Here is a 19,200-nt window from a genome sequence, read left to right as displayed (position 1 = left end):
CAACCGAGCAAGAAAAAGTGTCCAATTTAATCGTGTCTAGGCCTTCTTGGTGGCCTAGGCAAGTCAATAGCCCGATTTTTAAAGGCATGAAATGTCTTCCTGATTTCACCTCCATCAAGGCCTCTAAAAATCTCCTTCTCAATGTAACAGAGTATCAAATTGTTAAGCCCTTCATTGGACATCCTATTGCGCAAATCTGTCTTGATTATATTCATAGCCGAGAAGGCTCTTTCAACCGTGGCAGTTGCAATAGGTAGAAGCAATCCTAGCTTGATGAGGCGATAGACTAATGGACAACACCTTAACCACAGAATTATTCCACATTGTCTCTATCTCTCTAGATATTTCTATATCTATATCTATCGTATCTCTATCTCTCTACATATTTCTACTTAAAAAGTACGCAAGGACTGATAGGAAAACTAGGATCTCTAGGTGCGGATCTAGCGGGTTGTCATCAAAGGGCGGATCTAGGGCCCGGGCTGGGCGTGCTGCAGCCTGGGTCCAGCCCATCTGTTTCCTACTATATCTATGGAGTAAGTGACAACTCAAGAAAGGAGGCTGAACAGACCAGCATCAGCGCAATTCTTAAGAGACTGAAGGGGTTCAGCCCAGGGCGCTTCCCGTTTCTAGCTCTGACCCTAGAAATTTCTAGACTGCACAAACTTGAGATAAAAAAAGTTAAACAACCTACAATTTAGAACAGAGGGAGTATATAGCATGCTTCTTCAAGTGTACCGGCCGCATTGGTGGATGTCATGGCGCAAGACATGATCACGAGAATGAAGGAATGGTTTAATAACAATTTCCTTATATTACTACACTTGGTTTCTTTTTTGGCCTGCCCCTTGGATCTGCATAATGGTGCGTGATTTGGGTGCATGGCATTAATTTGGCAGCACAACCGGCAAGGAATAAATACACAAATCTCACAAGATCGATAAAATATAATATGTAAATTAAACTAGAGAATTCCGGAGCTAAAGGACTAGTTGATTTTGCCTTTATATTTAGTTGGACCTCTCTGCTGTATTACTGATTTTTAGTCTTTATACATAGGCACAGTTACACCTGAGTCAGGCACAGCATTAATTAATAAAATATTGCAGGTAAAAATGTATCCTTTTTGGATTCTATTTTCAACCCTTTTTCGTTTCTACTCTTTATATATTTATTAGATGAAATAAATCTCCTTCTAGATCCGTATAGCTAGGCCACAGGTAACCCCAACACCATATCCTCATCCCATTCAGTTTCTAGTAGAAATTCCAGCAATTGCTAGCTGAATATATATAAGCAAGATCTCAATCAATTCACAAGGAGTAGCAAATCTGAAATATTTGGCTGGTATTATGCATATAACTTGCAATGTAAATGAATTACATGCATAGTTCCTTACAAGCATGCACTACTGTTCCTAAATTTTATTGTGAATCGGCATATAATTTAACCAAACCTAGCATGACAGGGAGATGCTTATTGGGTTTTGCATTAAGCATGACAATGCATATAAACTTTGCCTATTACCAAATTGTTGCATGCAGGAGCTACTTATGGCTGCTGCTACTATTCACCGGCAGGGATGATCGACGATCACCGCAGCAGCAGTACATCCGACGGTCATTTTGACTGAAACCATGTATCCGATTTAAATTCTGTTTAGAAAATCAGATCCACTGTGTATTGAGTTTAACTATTTCTTTTTCTAGAACTAGAAAAAAAATTACACTCTATATGTTCTTCGTCTTCATCACCCAACTTGCATTGCTGCGTATTCCCTTAATTTCTCGAGACGAGAGGGTTGGCTGAAACGTAGTTATTCACAACAGGCCGTATTTGTCTAAAAGGAAACTAGGCTTGATTTTTAATGGGCCTGGCCCAGCCGATTGATCTGTAATTCTGTATGTTAACCTGTTTACTTCCTTCGATGCATGACTACTCTGATGAAACAAACTACTGACATGGAAAATCTGCTGAATATTTTATTTATTCAGGACGCATGTTTGCAAAGAAAGAAAACACTACTATCTATAGCATCACCCCATCCATTCATGCTATGTATAGTACTACTGGATTAGACGCCGGACGCCGTCCATCGTCGTTCATTCATCCGGCACGCGGCAGCAGCAGATGGGGTAGTGCCGGCCCTTCTTGCAGTACGTCTGGAAGTTCTTGTAGTTGTTCTTCTGGCAGTAGTAGGTGCACGTCTCGTCAGAGCACGGAACGATCGCGTGGCAGTAGTCTGTCATTCTCACCCAGTTCAAATTAAACATTGTGGCATACATATACTCGATCAGGGTAAAAATTAATTAATGTAATATATAACCTGCTGCATGAACTACACATTACCTTCTGCATGGCAAGATGAGAAGACCATCGCCATGGCCACGATGAGAGCTGCCAACATCACAACACCATTGCATTTCTTGACATGAGCCATGGTGGGTGAGCAAGTGTGCGAGCGTGGTATGGACTATGGAGACGAAAAAGCTCTCTAATTCTTCTGCTTTGCTTTGGTACTTGGAACCCTGCAGGTTCATTTTATAGAGGCTAATAAAGGGAGGCACGAAATGAGGCCAGATCTCTCTCGTCTATTTTGATATACATTCTTAACCTTCCATGAGAAGTAAATTGATACCGTAAGCCTTTAACCTTCCATAGAAAAGAAAAGAAAAGGAATTGCTCCTGAAGTAACACCTTAGAATCAAATGAGATAAACATCAAACATGTTCCAAATAATTTTGAGGGAGGAAGAATTAAACCGCCATGTTTGTTTTGAATATGTATGCTCAATATTTTCGTATAAATATGTATTGACCTGTGGAACTGAAGACGTTTCCCATCACGCATCATGCACACTGTCAAGCTGACAGCGAGATTCCAACCCCCTAGTAATGAAAAAAAAATTGATGCAGGCTGGTATTGTTTGCATATGACCTTCGAGAATTTCATGGGCCAATCAGTGGTAATCGTCTGATGATTAGTCGAGGCGTAAGCCAGTAGCCAAGGCAGGCAGCGGTCGGGGGTTTACTCGGGTCGCAGTCCCGTCTGCGTCAGGAGCGGCTCCCGGAGCTCGGTTGGTTTCTTGTCGGCTTCCCTTGCTGCCACCACACGGTGCTCGCTCGTTCGAGCGAGAAGAGAGATCCTCCATCACATGGATGTAGAGTTGTGTAGATTACTACGTGTCTAGCATGTAATCAAGATACGGGGACGTATCAAAATCTTGTAAAATACTCTGGTGTGCGGCCTTGTCGTTGGTTACATTGGCTCAGGACTAACGGTAGCTTTCAGTCAGTCATAGTGTATGCTTCGGAATGCAACTTGACATGCCCTTTTTTTCTTCTTCTGTTGTTGCGAGGAATGAAGAAGAGATGGCACCGACCCTGGGCGCGCAGCTGCAGCTCGGCCTGAGGAAGGAAGGAAGCCAGATCGGCCGGTTTCCTGCACCGTGCGGCGGTGACCGGGACGGCTCGGCGGCGGACAAATAATGCCCGGCGACACGGCGATCCGCGGTGGAAGCGAGCGAAGGGGGGCGTGGGCACGCATCGGCGGCGACAAAAGAATCCCCTGGCCCTCACCCACGCGCGCGCGCGCGACGGGACGTATTTTACTAACATATACAGTAATTCACAACAGGCCGTATTTGTTTAAAAGGAAACTAGGCTTGATTTTTAATGGGCCTGGCCCAGCCACATGTGGTCTGTTAACTTGTTTACTTTCCTTCGATGACAAAACTACTGACAGAAAAACTGCTGAATATTTTTTTCAGGATATTTGCAAGGACAGAAAACACTATATTAGCATCACCTTCATTCATTCATGCTATGTGCTACCGTTACATCAATTACTCCTGCCGATGATAACCATATTTCTCCGGCGGTACGGCGGCGGCAGACGGATCAGACGCCGGATGCCGGCCATCGTTCATGCATCCGGCACTCGGCAGCAGCAGCTGGGGTAGTACTGACCCGGCGTGCAGTACGTCTGGAAGTTCTTGTAGTTGTTCTTCTGGCAGTAGTTGCTGCACGTCTCGTCGGAGCACGGAACGATCGCGTGGCAGTAGTCTGTCAGTGTCACCAAAAATGCATCGCCGTTAGTAGTCGATCGTCTACGCAGGACAAATTTTTTTTTTTGAAGGGAATACGCAGGACAAAAATTAGTAACCTGCAGCATGGCAAGATGAGAAGACCATGGCCATGGCCACGATGAGAGCTGCCAGCAGCAGAACACCTGTGGCTTTCTTGGCATGTGCCATGGTGACCAAGTGTGCGTGGTATGGAGAAGAAGCTCTCTATTCTTCTGCTTGCATTGGGCCGATCTAGCTAGAGGTGTTTTGTTGATCGTGCTTTGCTCCTTCTGGGGCCCTGCAAGCAGTTAATTTTATAGAGGCGAAAGGGAGGCATGAAATCAGTTCAGATCTCTCTCGTCTACTTTGATACATCCTTAACCTTCCATGAGAAGTAAATTGATACCTTAACCCATATGTTCGGTTGTCAGTTGTCACTTACCGGCTGCTACTTTTTTTTTTTTGACAGAGTAAATTTTGGCTGCAAAAAAGAAGAGATTTGATGTAGTGTATTCGCATGAGCTACAGCATCAGATCATACCAGCCGTTTCTCTTTTTTTTTTTTTTTCCTGAATTGGTAACTTCCCTCAATGAATTGAACCCGTATTCTGCATCAACGGTTTTTGCATCAATGGGCCAAATATCCTCCGCCGGAGCAACCCCTCCCCTGTCCTCCGAACCGCTGGGCATTCAGGGAATTTTGACTGAGTTGAAATCCTTGGAATAGAGCGTTAATTACTTTACGGGAATGATCCAGATACATTGTTAGCCACTTCTCACCGATGAACCAGACACTGATTCTGAGACAGGATTGATAGGCCTCGGTATGTTCAGAGCTGCAACATGCGTGTTTTGAATGTTGAAGAAGCTTCCGTGCTTTCTAAGTAAATTTTAATATATAAAAAAGGGTCCAATGTTTTCTGCTAAGGCCCCCTTTGACACAGCTCCGCCGGGCCGAGCTTCAGCTTCGTGCTACAGTAAATGGTACTGTAGCGCGACTGTTATGTATTGTAGCATGAAGCTAGAAGGGCCAAAATGAATTGGAAAAGTGGTGAAGTGTTAGGCTAAGGCAGTGGATCGAATAGGTAGGAGAAGAGGAGCTCGGGAATTAGGGAGAACGGCAGAGGTCAGATTAAGAACAAGAGGATATGTTTTACATCTTAGTTGAGTTCATACTTGCCCTCGCGAGAGCACACGCTACTAGTTATAACTCACGTAGGTCCATTCTGGGCCGACAACACGCTTATTGGGCCGGGCCGTCCTCTTGCCTCTGCCGTTCTTCATGGACTATGCTTCTGGGCCACCAGCAGAGTCAGGGTCGTCACAGCTGGTGACAATTTCCCCCCCCCTTGAACGCCTGCTTGACCCTAGGCAGGTGCTTTGGGGAACTTTTGCTTCAAGGCTGTTTCATCTTCCCAGGTGGCGAGATCTTCTGGCAGATGCGACCAATGAACCAAAACTTGGAGCACCACAGTTGTACCACGGGTGATCAACCTTCGTTGCAGGATACGAATAGGAATCTGCAAAGTAGAGTCGGGAGGAGGTAAGGCTGTACTCACAGAATGACCTTGACCAGGCGCCTGCTTCAACTGGGAAACGTGAAACACTGAATGAATGGCACTAGTGGGTGGTAATTTCAACTTGTAAGCGACAGAACGAAGTTTTTCCACTATCTCATAAGGGCCAAAGAACTTGAATGATAGCTTGTTGTTGGAATGATGATGAACGGAGGTCTGAATGTAAGGCTGCAATTTGAGGTAGACCATGTCCCCAACAGAAAAAACCCTCTCACCGCGTTTTTGATCAGCTTGTTTTTTCATACGTTGTTGAGCCCTGGATAAATGCTGCTTCAACGATTGGTTCATAAGGTTGCGGTGGTGAAGCCAATCAGACAAGTCAGGGACTGAAATATCATGAAGGGCAACAATGCCAAAATGATTTGGATCGTAATCATATAAAGCCTTGAATGGTGTTGTCTGAAGAGAGGTGTGATAGCAAGTGTTATACCAGTATTCAGACAAGGAAAGCCAGGAGTACCACTGTGAAGGACATGCATGAATGAAGCAGCGTAAATAAGTTTCCAAGCACTGGTTAACTCTCTCGATTTGGCCATCAGTCTGGGGATGGTAAGCGGAGCTCATTTTTAATTGTGTGCCTGATAGCTTAAACAACTCCTGCCAGAGATGACTTGTGAAGATTCTATCGCGATCAGTCACAATGGACAGGGGCATTCCATGCAATTTATACACGTGATCCATAAAGGCATGAGCCACAGTGAGAGCTGTGAAAGGATGCGACAAGGGAATGAAGTGCACATATTTGGAAAATTTGTCAACCACCACCAAAATGCAGTTGTAATGTTTGGACCTTGGTAATCCTTCTATGAAATCCATTGTGACCATTTGCCAAGGCTGGTCAGGAATGGGCAACGGTTGCAGCAATCCTGGATACTTATGTCTGTCAGGTTTAGCTTGCTGGCAAGTTTGACAGTTCTGAACCCACTCTTTGATCATTATTTTCATCTGGGGCCAATAGAATAGTTGAGATACACGAGAAAATGTGACAGGAAATCCAGAATGTCCTCCAACTGCGCTAGCATGCAATGCATGATAAACTTGTAACTGAATCTTGTTCTTGTACTTGATAACTCCCTGATGGAGAGTGTAGTGACCAACAGCCCCAGTAGACAAACTTAACTGTTGTAAAAGCGCTTGAGCTTGTGAGTTGCTAGCATATGATGCAACAACCGAAGTGAGCCATTGGGGAACAGTGCAAGAGATATGCATAATGTGCACAGGAGGTGCTGGGTGTCTTGAGAGAGCATCTGCTGCACTATTCTCCACTCCGTTTTTATACAAAACTTTATATTGGAAGCCCAATAACTTAGTGAAAACCTTTTGTTGCCAAGCAGTATGTAACCTTTGAGTGTCCAGTTGTGCTAAAGATTTTTGGTCAGTGTAAATAGTGAACTCAGAGCCCTGTTCCGCTAGGCGCTCGCCTAGGCGCGATTCCGCGCGATAAATCGCGAGGCGAGGCCCGTCGCCTGGCCTAGGGTGGTAGGCGGACCCCTAGGCGGGCGTCAAGGGCGGATTTAGACCCCGGGCCATGGCCCGGGGTTCGGCCCAAAATTTTTTTTTCCAACTTTTTCGAACTGGCCCAGCCCAACATCGAGGAGGAGGTTTCTACCTGACCGTGCGCCCCTGCCTTTCGCCGGTTCGCCCCAACCCCGACGCCGCCTCTCCCGCACGCCAGTACGCCACCACGCGCATCCGCGGATCCGCCCCAACCCCCAGCCCCCAGCCGCCACCCGCCAGCGCGACGGCCGACGGCAAAGGCCGCCCTCGGCCCTCCGGTCCGGCCTCAGGCGCCAGGCGCAGGGCACAGGCGGCCAGGCAGGCAGCGGCAGGCGCCAGCCGGCAGGCCGTAGGCCCCTGCCCGCCCTCTCTCTCCCTGGCAGGCGCCAGGCGGCAGCCGGCAGGCCGTAGGCCCCTGCCCGCCGGCGGCCCCTCCCTCTCCCTGCCTCCTGAGCGGCACGGCTGCAGCCTGCTGCACTGCTCCCTCTCCGAGTCTCCGTCCGAGGCAGTGACAGACTGACAGTGAGGTATGCTCCTTAGTCCCTAGATCCATCCCTGGTGGTTTCTCCTCCTCCAAATTAGAGTACTATGATGTATTGATGTTAGAGTAATAGAGTCAAACTGTCAATTTTTCAGATTTGAGGATGAAGAGGCATAGGTCGATTAGATCTTTTTTTTCTCCGGCTGTAACACCGGTTATGCCAACACAGTCACAAATAAATACCAACCTAAATCTTTCCGAAGAGGTAGAAACCGGTGCTAGTAATATCCCAAATGATGTCCTTACTGAAATGAGTGTTGATGCTCCTGTTGAACCTCCTGTTGAGGGCAGTCCCCTGGTTGAGGAGATCCAACCTCCTAGCAACGATCCCTTGCCTACCACTACCAATGCAGCAATAGAGTTTGATCCTACAGAAATAGTTGTTGATCCTGGGCTCCGAAAACCAATTGAGGAGTATGACATAAACATTAGAGATATTGTCAGAAGAGAATATTTGTTAAGGGGTCCATGTCAACCAATTGGTTATGTATATCCAAAAAAGATACAGAGTGGTCGAAAAAGAAGCTTCCTTGAATCATGGTTCAAAAAATATTCTTGGTTGGAATACAGTGTTCACGAAGATGCAGCTTTCTGTTTTTACTGTTACCTTTTCAAGCAACCAAGACGCGGTGATAATTTTGGTGGTGATGCTTTCACAACTGAGGGGGTTAGTAATTGGAAAAATGCAACACAAATATTTAGAGAACATGTGGGTAAAGTTGATAGCCTGCATAATTGCGCTAGACAGCATTGTGAGGATTTTAGAAACCAAAGGCAAAGTGTGGACAATGTGATTCAGAAAATAACCAAAGAACAACAGGAGGAATATTTAGGTCGGCTCACTGTGATATTGGCTGTTGTGAGATTCCTTTTATTGCAAGGTCTTGCCTTCCGTGGACATGATGAGTCTCGTACCTCTTCCAATAAGGGAAACTTTCTTGAATTGATTGATTGGTTGAAAATGAGAGATGAAGGTGCCAAAATCTTACTTGATAATGCTCCTGGAAATAATTTATTGACTTCACCATTTATACAAAAAGATATGTGTGAAGCTTGTGCCAAACTGACAACTAAAGTCATTTTGGATGACATTGGGGACAAAAAGTTCTCTATTCTTGTTGATGAGTCTCGCGATGCATCTATAATGGCTGTTGTTTTGAGGTTAGTTGCTCCATTATGTTTGTAGTCCTTTCTTTTTTTGTGAAGATTTCTTGGCGCTAACCATTTATTATTGTTGGTCTTGTGTTGTCTTAGGTATGTGAATGATAAAGGTCATGTGATTGAGAGATTTCTTGGTGTTCAACATGTTCCGGACACAACATCAGCGGCACTAAAGGGTGCTTTGGATGCTATGCTACTTGCTCATGGTTTATCTATGCATAACATACGAGGACAAGGATACGATGGGGCATCAAACATGAGAGGTGAATTCAATGGGCTACAAAGATTGGTACTAGATGAAAATCCCTATGCCTTTTATATACATTGCTTTGCCCATCAGTTACAGTTAGTGGTTGTTTCAGTTGCTAAGTGTTGTTCATCTGTCACGGATTTCTTCAACTACACCACTTTAATTGTTAACACTGTCAATGCATCTTGTAAGAGACATGACCAATTGGCCCAGGAACATCATGATAATCTAGTGAGAGGGTTAGAAAATGATGAAATTTTTTCTGGGAGGGGGAAAAACCAACAAACAAATCTTGCAAGACCTGGGGATACTCGTTGGGGATCACATCATAAAACTTTGTGCCGTCTTCAACTCATGTGGCAAGCAGTGTTAGAGGTGTTAGAGAATATATGTGATGATGGCCCAACATCAACAACAAAAACTTGTGCAGCGGGTTTGCTAAAACAAATGGAGAGTTTTGAATTTGTGCTCATTATGCATCTTATGATAAAAGTACTGGGTAAGACTAATGATTTGTCACAATGCTTGCAAAGGAAGGACCAAAATATAGTTCATGCTGTAGCATTGATTGGAGCCACATTACAGAAGGTGAAAGACCTTAGAGAACATGGTTGGGAAGAGATATTTGAAGGTACAAAAAGATTTTGTGCCAAGCATAACATCATAGTGCCAAATATGTTGGATACAACTGTTGCAAGGGGTCGTTCGAGGGGTCGTGGAGGCCAGCTAGTAACTTACCAACATCATTTCCATCATGAAATCTTTAATGTGGTACTTGACCAACTTATTGTGGAGTTAAACAATCGCTTTGGTGAAAGATCTACACAATTGTTGAAATGCATTGCATGCCTTGATCCTAGGAATTCTTTTGCCAACTTTGATATAAGTAAGTTAGTTGAGCTTGCTTCAATATATGATGCCGACTTTAAACCATATGATCTGATATTGTTGGGAGAGCAACTTGAGACATTCATTCATGAAGTAAGAAATGAAACCAAATGGTCAAGTTGTAATGACCTTGGTAAGATTGCAGAGTTGATGGTTGACACTGGAAAAGATGGGGATTTAGATTTGGTTTATCGTCTTATTGAGTTGGTTTTGATATTGCCGGTGGCAACTGCATCTGTAGAAAGGGCCTTTTCAGCTATGAATATCATCAAAACTGAGTTACGGAATAAGATGGCTGATGATTGGCTAAATCACCGCATGGTGTGCTATATTGAGAGAGATATATTTATTGCCATTGAAAACGATAAGATATTAAGGCACTATCAAGATATGCGAAAAGCACAGGATTCAACTACCTCATTCGAGTGGTATTTACAAAATCTTTATTCGAATTGTTGATTTACATTATCATTGCTACATGTTTTAGATATTTAATATATCTTTTTCATTTTGCAGTAGCTTCTACCTCTGGACTTGGATCAATTGCTGAAGAAGAATAAATATATTACTTCGCGATGTCGTTTTTTGTATGTTTTCTTTCTGTTTATATTTTCATGTATCTTTGAGTTTGTGGACGTCTAGTTTTTGTCACAACTATATTTAAAATTTGGCCCGGGGTTCGACTCAATCCTGGTTCCGCCACTGGGAAGTGCTACATGAATGTATCAGTTCGCATGAATTTCATTCATTCCATCAGTACTCCTTGTAGTGCATGATAATTGTTACCCCGTACCTTGTCAGTATCAGATCGAAACAGAGGAACCCAGCAGGTAGCTTGAGAAGAAGATGAACAGAACATGAACCCGCGGGCGCTGCCGAGGAAGACACACTGCAGTCTCAGTCTGCAGGTGAGGGAACCACGGCGGACTGGATGTGATGGCATGGAAATATAGAAGGGAGAGCGGGATGTACGACGGCAAGGTCAGCGATGGCCGGCGGGCGGCAGCTCGGCATCCCCGGATGCCATGTCCGCGGCCCTCGTATGTTTTGCAGAGGAGACCTCGGTTATTTTCAAATAGACCCCTAGTTTGGATCTCAGTAATTAATTGCGATCTGAATATTTGCAAATAGACCCTAAGTTTTATAATAACCCCTACATCGGATTGTGATTTTTTTTATTGCGATCCGAATATTTTTAAATAGGCCCTTGTACGCATCTGGATCATCACTTCCCGCTCCGGTGTATTTGATCAAGTCCGACCGGAATCAAGTCCGAGGCAAGCAATTTGATCCACTATTCGGTCGTAGGGGCGCTGGATACATCGAGCGATCGAGCCGCCGCGCGCTTGACTTCACCGGGTGGCAGCGGGTTGGTCCGTATTGAGCGTTGAGCCTCGTCGCGAGCGTGCTCTCCGTATCCATGTGCACGGCGGCCAGAGCCGACAACGACATACGATTTCTGTGCTATTCCGGAACTAGTGAAGAACAACGAAATAAAAGATGGCTGCTGGCTGATGTCCTTGTGCTATTCCGGAAGATCTATTCCTTGCTCGCGAGTATAGCTCCCGACTTCGCACACGCACTGGGCTTGTTCCTCGCGGCGTTCCGGAGGTCGGACTTTAACTGATTAACAGCCATACTCTGCTCAAGAAAATTAGAAAACAAAATCTTAGCACGACAGATTAACAACCATAATGAATTGTATTCATGATTCATATTGTCCAGTGTATAGCTACAGTATAGAAGCGGTAGCACTGTAGCATCTGGTGCCATGTACCCCAGTGTTCCGAGCATACTAGCAGTGATCAGGGCGTGTTTAGTTCTTTTGGTGTAAAATTTTTGAAGTATAAACATAGACTAATAGCAAAAATAAATTACAGATTTCACCTGTAAACCGCGAGACGAAGTCTAATTAATCCGTCATTAGCAAATGTTTTCTGTATTAGCACCACATTGTCAAATTATGTCGCAATTAGACTCAAAAGATTCGTCTCGCAATTTACACGTGAACTGTGCAATTGATTTTTTATTTTGTCCACATTTAATACTCCATACATGTGTCCAAATATTCGATGTGATATCTAAACTATTGAGCAATATTTTAAATCACGGGCTATAGAATTTAGCGGAGGCATGACTGAAACGCTATGGCCGCTATAGCGGCCACTATGGCATTTAGCGTTTTTCAATAAAACATGCAAGATATGGCTCAAAATATTACTAATTTAACAATTCCAGCAGATGTTTAACAAATACTTGTTCTTAGTTCTGACCATTATTCCAGGCCATAAAGCATACAACAGATTACAGAGTCAAAGAGAACATCACAAGTTCACATAAACGTCACAAGTTCATGGACGACATCACAAGTTCACTGCCAGCTTGCAATATTTATTCAGAAGCACTTGCCTGTTGAATTCGGTGGTATTGGTCGAGCATCAGACTGAGACATTGTTGCCGCCGGTCGGTGGTGCCGTGCAACTGCGAGTTCGACGGATCGATGCAGCTTGCAAGCAGGCACAGCAGCCAAGCAGTCCTCGCCTCTCCCTGGTCCACATACTTGTTCTTAGTTCTGACCATTATTCCAGGCCATAAAGCATACAGATTACAGAGTCAAAGAGAACATCACAAGTTCACATAAACGTCACAAGTTCATGGACGACATCACAAGTTCACTGCCAGCTAGCAATATTTATTCAGAAGCACTTGCCTGTTGAATTCGGTGGTGTTGGTCGAGCATCAGACTGAGACATTGTTGCCGCCGGCCGGTGGTGCCGTGCAACTGCGAGTTCGACGGATCGATGTAGCTTGCAAGCAGGCACAGCAGCCAAGCAGTCCTCGCCTCTCCCTGGTCCAGCGGCCGCAGCTAGCAATCCCTCGGGGGTTGTGGGCTCGAAGCACAGGCAAGTTGCAGCTGCCACCGTCCAGGTCTCAGGCGAGCCGCCGCCGCCGCTGAGAGTTGCCGCCGCCGCACCTCGATTTTTCGTGGGACAGACAGGGGAATGGGGAATAGGGAGCGCTCGGCGAGTGTTTTGTGGCTTGGTCGAACGGATTTGGGCCGAATCCATCCCTAAAATTTATCTCTCCTTCACATTCGGCCCACGGTCAGCCTGATGGTTTTAGCGTCGCTAAACGCTACACTCCGCTACTCGAATTAGCGTCGCTATATCGTGGATTAGCGCTCGTAGCGATGATATCGGACACATATGACATATCGTAGCGGCGCCGCTACTTTAATCAGGGCTATTGAGATCTAAACAAGGCTACACGTTGATAGGCTTCAAAAGTATGATACGTGCTCGACAACCTGGCAATGCGCTCATGATCTCTAACCTCTCCAGCAACCCCAAATTACTTCTACCTTGTAGCGCTCATCGGGAGTGCTTAAATTAACTGCGGAACTTAAGTCGGAGTGCCTGCTCTTATGACGATCTGCACCCCTAATGGGCTAGTACAAGGCACTCATCACTTATCAGGCAGTGTTTGCCTCAAGATCTGCCGTATGACTATAAATAGTCACGCTCCGACCCAGGATGCAGCTTGTGGATTCTTTCGTTTTGCACAGTTTGGACCGACAGATCATTAAGTTAATTTTTTTTTTGTTTTTTCATTTTTTAATTAGTAAAACCTAGCAAACAAAAGATTTCTCAATGTTCGCCCGCATGGATTCTAAATCATACGGTATGGACTAGTGACTATACTTACTTATTACTTCGTTCATTGCTTTTGATATGCTTGTCATGTGCAGTGTAGACAATATGACAGGTACCAGCTTGAACTGATTCTCACGTTAGTAAATCTGCTAACTGATTGCATAATGTTCAGATGAGCCAAAGGTTGCAATTATGGTTGTCAATGTGCAGATGACCAGTAAAACCCGTGTTATATTACTGATCAACCAGAGACATATATATGCATGGTAGACTAGTGCAAAGTTCTGAAAATAACACAAAGTTCATTGAGTAACAGTACAAAGATTAAACACGATATTACATATACAAGCACCTAAACAAATCTCACACCGATACAAGAAAATACCATAACAAATGCATAAGCAATTCACAGTTTCGTACAATCATCAACTCGATAATAATAACAATGGATATAGATGGGATAAATTAAAGCTGAGCGCTCTTGCGTGTGTATATGCTTATTAGTTTCTGAGGGACCGAAACCGGCGACCAGAGGGGGGTGAATGGGAGCCGATCAAAATTTCTTCTGAAAACGATCCGTCGGCCCATATCCCAAAATCACGACAAGCCCTCAAGAGTTCTAGGCGAAAACTCAGAGGCAAACGAGAAAATCAGCAGATCGGTCAGACCGCTTACACAGACCGGTCAGACCGGTCTTGCTGGAATTGAAATCCCAGACCGGTCAGACCGGTTTCACCGACCGGTCAGACCGGTTGCTCCCAGACAGCCCGCAAACAAAGCTTCAAATGTTGAATCTTGAGCAAACGAAGTCCAAATCCAACGAAACTTGGAGGATACCTTCATATCTGTCCCGTGAACATATCCCCAAGAGATCTCTCCCAAAAGATTAAAGGATCTTGAGAATTCGGGGGAAGATCAAAGTAGATTGGGGTTTTCTCAAGAACACAAAAACTCTAATTCGTGAGAACTTGCGATTCTAGAGGGATTGGCACTAGGCTAGATGCATAGGAATCGTCACAAAGAGTACAACAAAGCACGAATTCAAAGGGTTGTCTCCTCCAAACACAAAACACACCAAAAGAGGAGAATTCGAACCCAAAACGTAAGAGAGGAGGGAGAGGACGAGAACTCAGCACACAAAGGTGAATCTCAAACGAATTTCATTCATTAATCTCAGAGGAATTTACCTATACAAAGGCTAGAGCCATTTGCCCATCTTCCTACCCACTAATTTGAGAGATTAGCTAAACCCTAACCCTATTTTGCGTTGGAGTCCTTGGCCCTGACCTGGAGTAGGGGCAGGGTGAAGGAAAAACGAAGAAGATACAAAAAGACTCAAGAGACTCACCCAGCCACGGGCTGGTGGGGGTATTTATACCCATCTGCTGCGGCCAGACCGGTCAGACCGGTCCAAGGAACCGGTCAGACTGGTCGGGTCTGCAGCAGCCCTGTACACGTCCTCAATCAACGGTGGAGTTTCTTTCTTCGACTCGAAGTCTTCCCTGTGATGCCTCCACGTTGACGAAGATCCGGTATGCGGTTCTGGAGGGTCCGCAAAACCCGGGTAGATGGCCGGTTTTGAGAAAACCGCCAAAACTCCACGCACGGGAAGATTCCCGCCTCCACGCCGTGGCCCTAGACGCCGTTCCCGCCTCGGCCTCCTGACGGCCCTAGACGCCGTCAACGCCCGTCGCCTCCGCCAGTCTTGAGACCGACGCCCGTGCCTCCACGACTTGGCGTCTTCGACCGCCGTCCACCTGCTTGGTTTTGTGGCGCAAACCAAGAAACCCGCCTTCCGTCGCTGCTTGCGCCCTCGATCTAGGAGTGGATGCCATAGCTGCCGCCCGGCCTGAGCTCCACCACGGCAACTCTCCGTCGACACTCGACGCCCGTGTACCTACAATCCAAAGACCAAGCACACGATCACACCGCACGGTTGACAATTCACTCATCACAGGCAGGATAGAGTACTCAACATTCCTCAATCTCCCCCTTGATGAGTGCATTATTAACACACCACCTGTAACAAGAGAAGTGATAAAATAGAAACAAGAAAGCGAAGAACTCAAGCAAGTGACAAAAAACTCAGAAAAACAGAAATAGTCACTTACTCAAGCAGAGTTCGATCCCCTAAGACAAGGGCAACGGCTCGACACAATCGATCAAAAGCCAAAACATGACTCCTCAAAGACAGAGGTAACGCTCGACGCAGTCATGCTGGAAGTGGAGGGAAAGCGAGGAAAACCAGAAACCAGAAACAAAGCAGACACTCCCCAAGCAAAGCTTTTCCCTCTCACAAAATGATGCACTCTCAAAGCCCTGTGCACAACAAGTTTTTCAAAAATCAAACAAGTCTCCCCCTTGTTCGATCACTTCTCCCAAAAATTCTCCCCCTTGTTGGCACATGCACACATCAAGTCTAAAATATGCCTAAACCTCCCCCTGAAACTGTGACTCCCCCTAAACAGATGCTATGCAATGAATGTAATGCAGGAGGTGTAAGAACCAGAGTCCGATTCTTCCGCTCTACAACTCCATTCTGTTGTGGAGTGTAGGGAGAAGAATACTGGTGTTCAAGCCCTTGATCACTGCAAAAGGTGTCAAAACGAGCGTTTTTGAATTCTGTGCCATTATCACTGCGAATCGCTCGCATGGCCTGGGGTAGCTCATTTTTCAACCTCAAAATCAAGTCTCGAACAAACTCGAAAGCCTCATCCTTGGTTCTCATGAAAAAGACCTAAGAATAGCGAGAGAAGTCGTCCACGATCACAAGAACGTACCACTTCCCTCCAACAGACATCACCCGAGAAGGACCTACTGTGTCCATGTGTAGCAACTCTCCAGGGTGAGCGGTCATCACCTGATTAACAGGCGGATGAGAAGCGGAAATCATCTTCCCGTGGCGACACGGATGGCAAACAAGGTCCTTTTCAAACTTCAATTTGGGCAATCCTCGGATTAGGCCAAGTGAGCTAAGTCTCGACAACAAATCAAAGCTCAAATGTCCAAGTCTCCTATGCCACTTCCACAATTCGGAAGAAGGACCAGCCAACAAGCAACGAGAATGGCCAAGAGGAGTTCCAGAAAAGTCAACCAAGAAAACCCGATCGCGAGGTGTAATCCGGCAAACCAAATCTCCTCTGGAATCCAAAACACGTGAACAGCCCTCCTTGAAGCGAACCTCAAACCCCTCATCAAGAAGTTGCGAAACAGAGAGGAAATTAAAGCCAAGATTCTAAACCAAAGCAACTTCTCTCAGGGTAAAGCGATCAGAAACTCGAACAACGCCAAGTCCACGTACCTTTCCTCTTCCATTATCCCCGAACACAATGCACTGCTTTGAGCGCATCGGGGTGAGGCTGGAGAACCATTTGTCATTCCCGGTCATGTGGCGCGAACAACCGGAGTCCATGATCCACCTGTTCTCCAAGCCTCCAATCTGCACATCAGAAGTGAGACAAAGGGTGAGCAAATGTCTCAACACTGGGGTTAGCAAAGTGAGAAGCAAACCAGTGTCGAGCCATTTGCTCTACAGAAGGGTTAGCAAAACCAGGCAAAACGTATCCCCCGTCCCGTCTACCGCGTGACTGACGAACACCACCGCGAGGAAAGCGTGGAGAATCGAAACCTCCTCCAAAGCCTCGGTCCCGTGTTCCATAGCCGTTCTGAAAAACGACCAGGAGCACGACCGGCAAAGCGACCACCCGCTGGAGCACGGTAACCACCACCGTCTCCCTGACCTCCACCTACATGACGCGCCCTAGCATCTTGCCTACCACCACACCGAGGAGGACCATGCACCCGAGCAGAGTACATGTCTGCGTTCCGTCTCTCCTGCTCACGCCTCACAGCTCGCTTCTTGCTGAAGCAAAACTCCTCCAGGTGACCTTCTCTGTCACAGAACTCACAGTGGTACCTCACCTCACGCTTGGGAGGTGGAGGCCTAGCCTGCGGACGGGGAGGAGCAGCCCTCTTCTTCTGGGCAACCTGAGCTGCGACAGCAGGGAGCGTGTCGAGGAGATTCCTCAGCTCATTGGGCTTTGGAACCCAAATCTGCTTCTATGGAGGTGCTTTTGATGGTTCTTTCAGCACACCATCCACGGGGTCAACAAGTGAAACTGCGTGCTCGAACTAGCAGTGTTTAGAGCACTCTGAACTCCAGCAGCCTTGCCGATCTTACCATACAACATGTCAAAGTCTGACTTCGTGTAGGTGTAACCGACCTCAAAACCATCACCACGCTTGAACTGCTTGATCATCATGTCCAACTGCGGCTCACTAGCAGAAACCCAACTAAGAATCGTCCTAAGATAGTTATTCTCATTCTCCAAGTTGGCTTTCTCTACCGCAAGATTATCCAAATCAGTGATCAAACCAGGACAAACAGAGCAGTCAATAGGTGGGCTAGACTCCACTACCTTAGTCTTCCCTAAAGACTTAACCAAGGCGTTTTTCTCATCTAGCTCCGACCTAAGCATGAGACAAAGCTTACAGGCACCAAGCAGAACAGGCCTAGACCTAAGCTCCTCTAGTTCACAAACAACAGTAGCAAACTTTGACTATAAAGAAGATAGATCAGCCTTAAAGATAGGACACTCATCACATTCAAGCACATCACTAACAATGGGAGCGTCCTTAACCAGTTCAAGTTCATACTTGGCCTTAGCAAGCTCATGAGACACGTCAGAAAGCGAAGTCTTAGCAACATCTAAGTTCGCAACGTTCTCATCATGCTTGGCACGGAGAGCAACAAGATCGTTCATGTGAGATATGCAGCCAGCGCACTCATCCTCACCAGATTTCTCCCTAGCACAAGCCAGCTCAGCCCTAAGCTTTCTACGCTCTCTAGCTGCTTCCTTAAGCAGCCTCTTCTGGTTGTCAAGAGCGGCGTACAACTCCCTAACCTCCGTGTCAAGCAGGTCGATTGTGGAGTTTACCTCTGAATCGCTCTCGGATCCAGGAGAAGAGTCGACGTGCACCGGTGTAGCATGTCCACTCGAAGACGCACGAGCCCCATCGGCTTCGCCCACCATGGTGCAGAAACCCTTGCGCCGACCGGCCGCCAAGCACAGGCCGATGAAGCCGGTGGCTTCCTTGTCCCGCTTCTTCTTCTTGTCGTCGTCGTCGGAGGTCGGTGAAGAAGAGTGGTCGGTGTCGGAGCTCTTGTCGAGATCGCTGAGCTGCGCCAGGAAGGCCTTCTCCCGCTTCTTGGCCTTGTACTGGAAGCGCTTCTTGAGCGACCCCTTGTCGAAGCGTCCTCCCCGGTCACGATTGCGGTGCTTGTGGCACCGACGCTCCTTGTTGTTGCCTCCCTCGTCGCGGTCGCGGTGGCGGTAGTAGTCGAAGGAGTTGTTCTGGCCACCGCCGGACTTCTTGGGGCAATCGGCGATGAAGTGGTTCAAATCGCCGCAGTTGCAGCACCCGGGGTTCTTCTTCCTCTGCCTGTTGTGGTAGACGCGCTGGAACTTGCTGATGAGGAGGCACACGTCGTCGTCGCCCAGCGTCTCCAGCTGCTCATCTGTGACAGAAGGCAAAGAGGCAAGAGAAAAGCCAAGAGCAGAGTTAGC

At 46.4% G+C, this 19,200-nt stretch overlaps 1 protein-coding gene across 1 annotated transcript; it reads left to right on the top strand.

Moving 5' to 3' along the window:
* The first annotated feature begins 8,940 nt into the window (after positions 1 to 8,940).
* Positions 8,941 to 10,439, top strand: LOC120645991 (zinc finger MYM-type protein 1-like). Its single transcript, XM_039922690.1, has one exon. It carries the CDS (start codon positions 9,033 to 9,035, stop codon positions 10,437 to 10,439), a length of 1,407 nt encoding a protein of 468 aa, XP_039778624.1. The 5' UTR covers positions 8,941 to 9,032.
* Positions 10,440 to 19,200: the final 8,761 nt, after the last annotated feature.

The sequence above is a fragment of the Panicum virgatum genome, chromosome 8K (assembly GCF_016808335.1).
Source record: "Panicum virgatum strain AP13 chromosome 8K, P.virgatum_v5, whole genome shotgun sequence".
Lineage (NCBI taxonomy): Eukaryota > Viridiplantae > Streptophyta > Magnoliopsida > Poales > Poaceae > Panicum > Panicum virgatum.
The sequence above is the reverse complement of the archived record's forward strand: the minus strand, read 5'-3'. Positions and strand labels throughout refer to the sequence as shown.

Coding starts and splice junctions, on each gene's coding strand:
- LOC120645991 (XM_039922690.1), top strand. CDS start 9,033: ATGCTACTTGCTCATGGTTTATCTATGCATAACATACGAGGACAAGGA.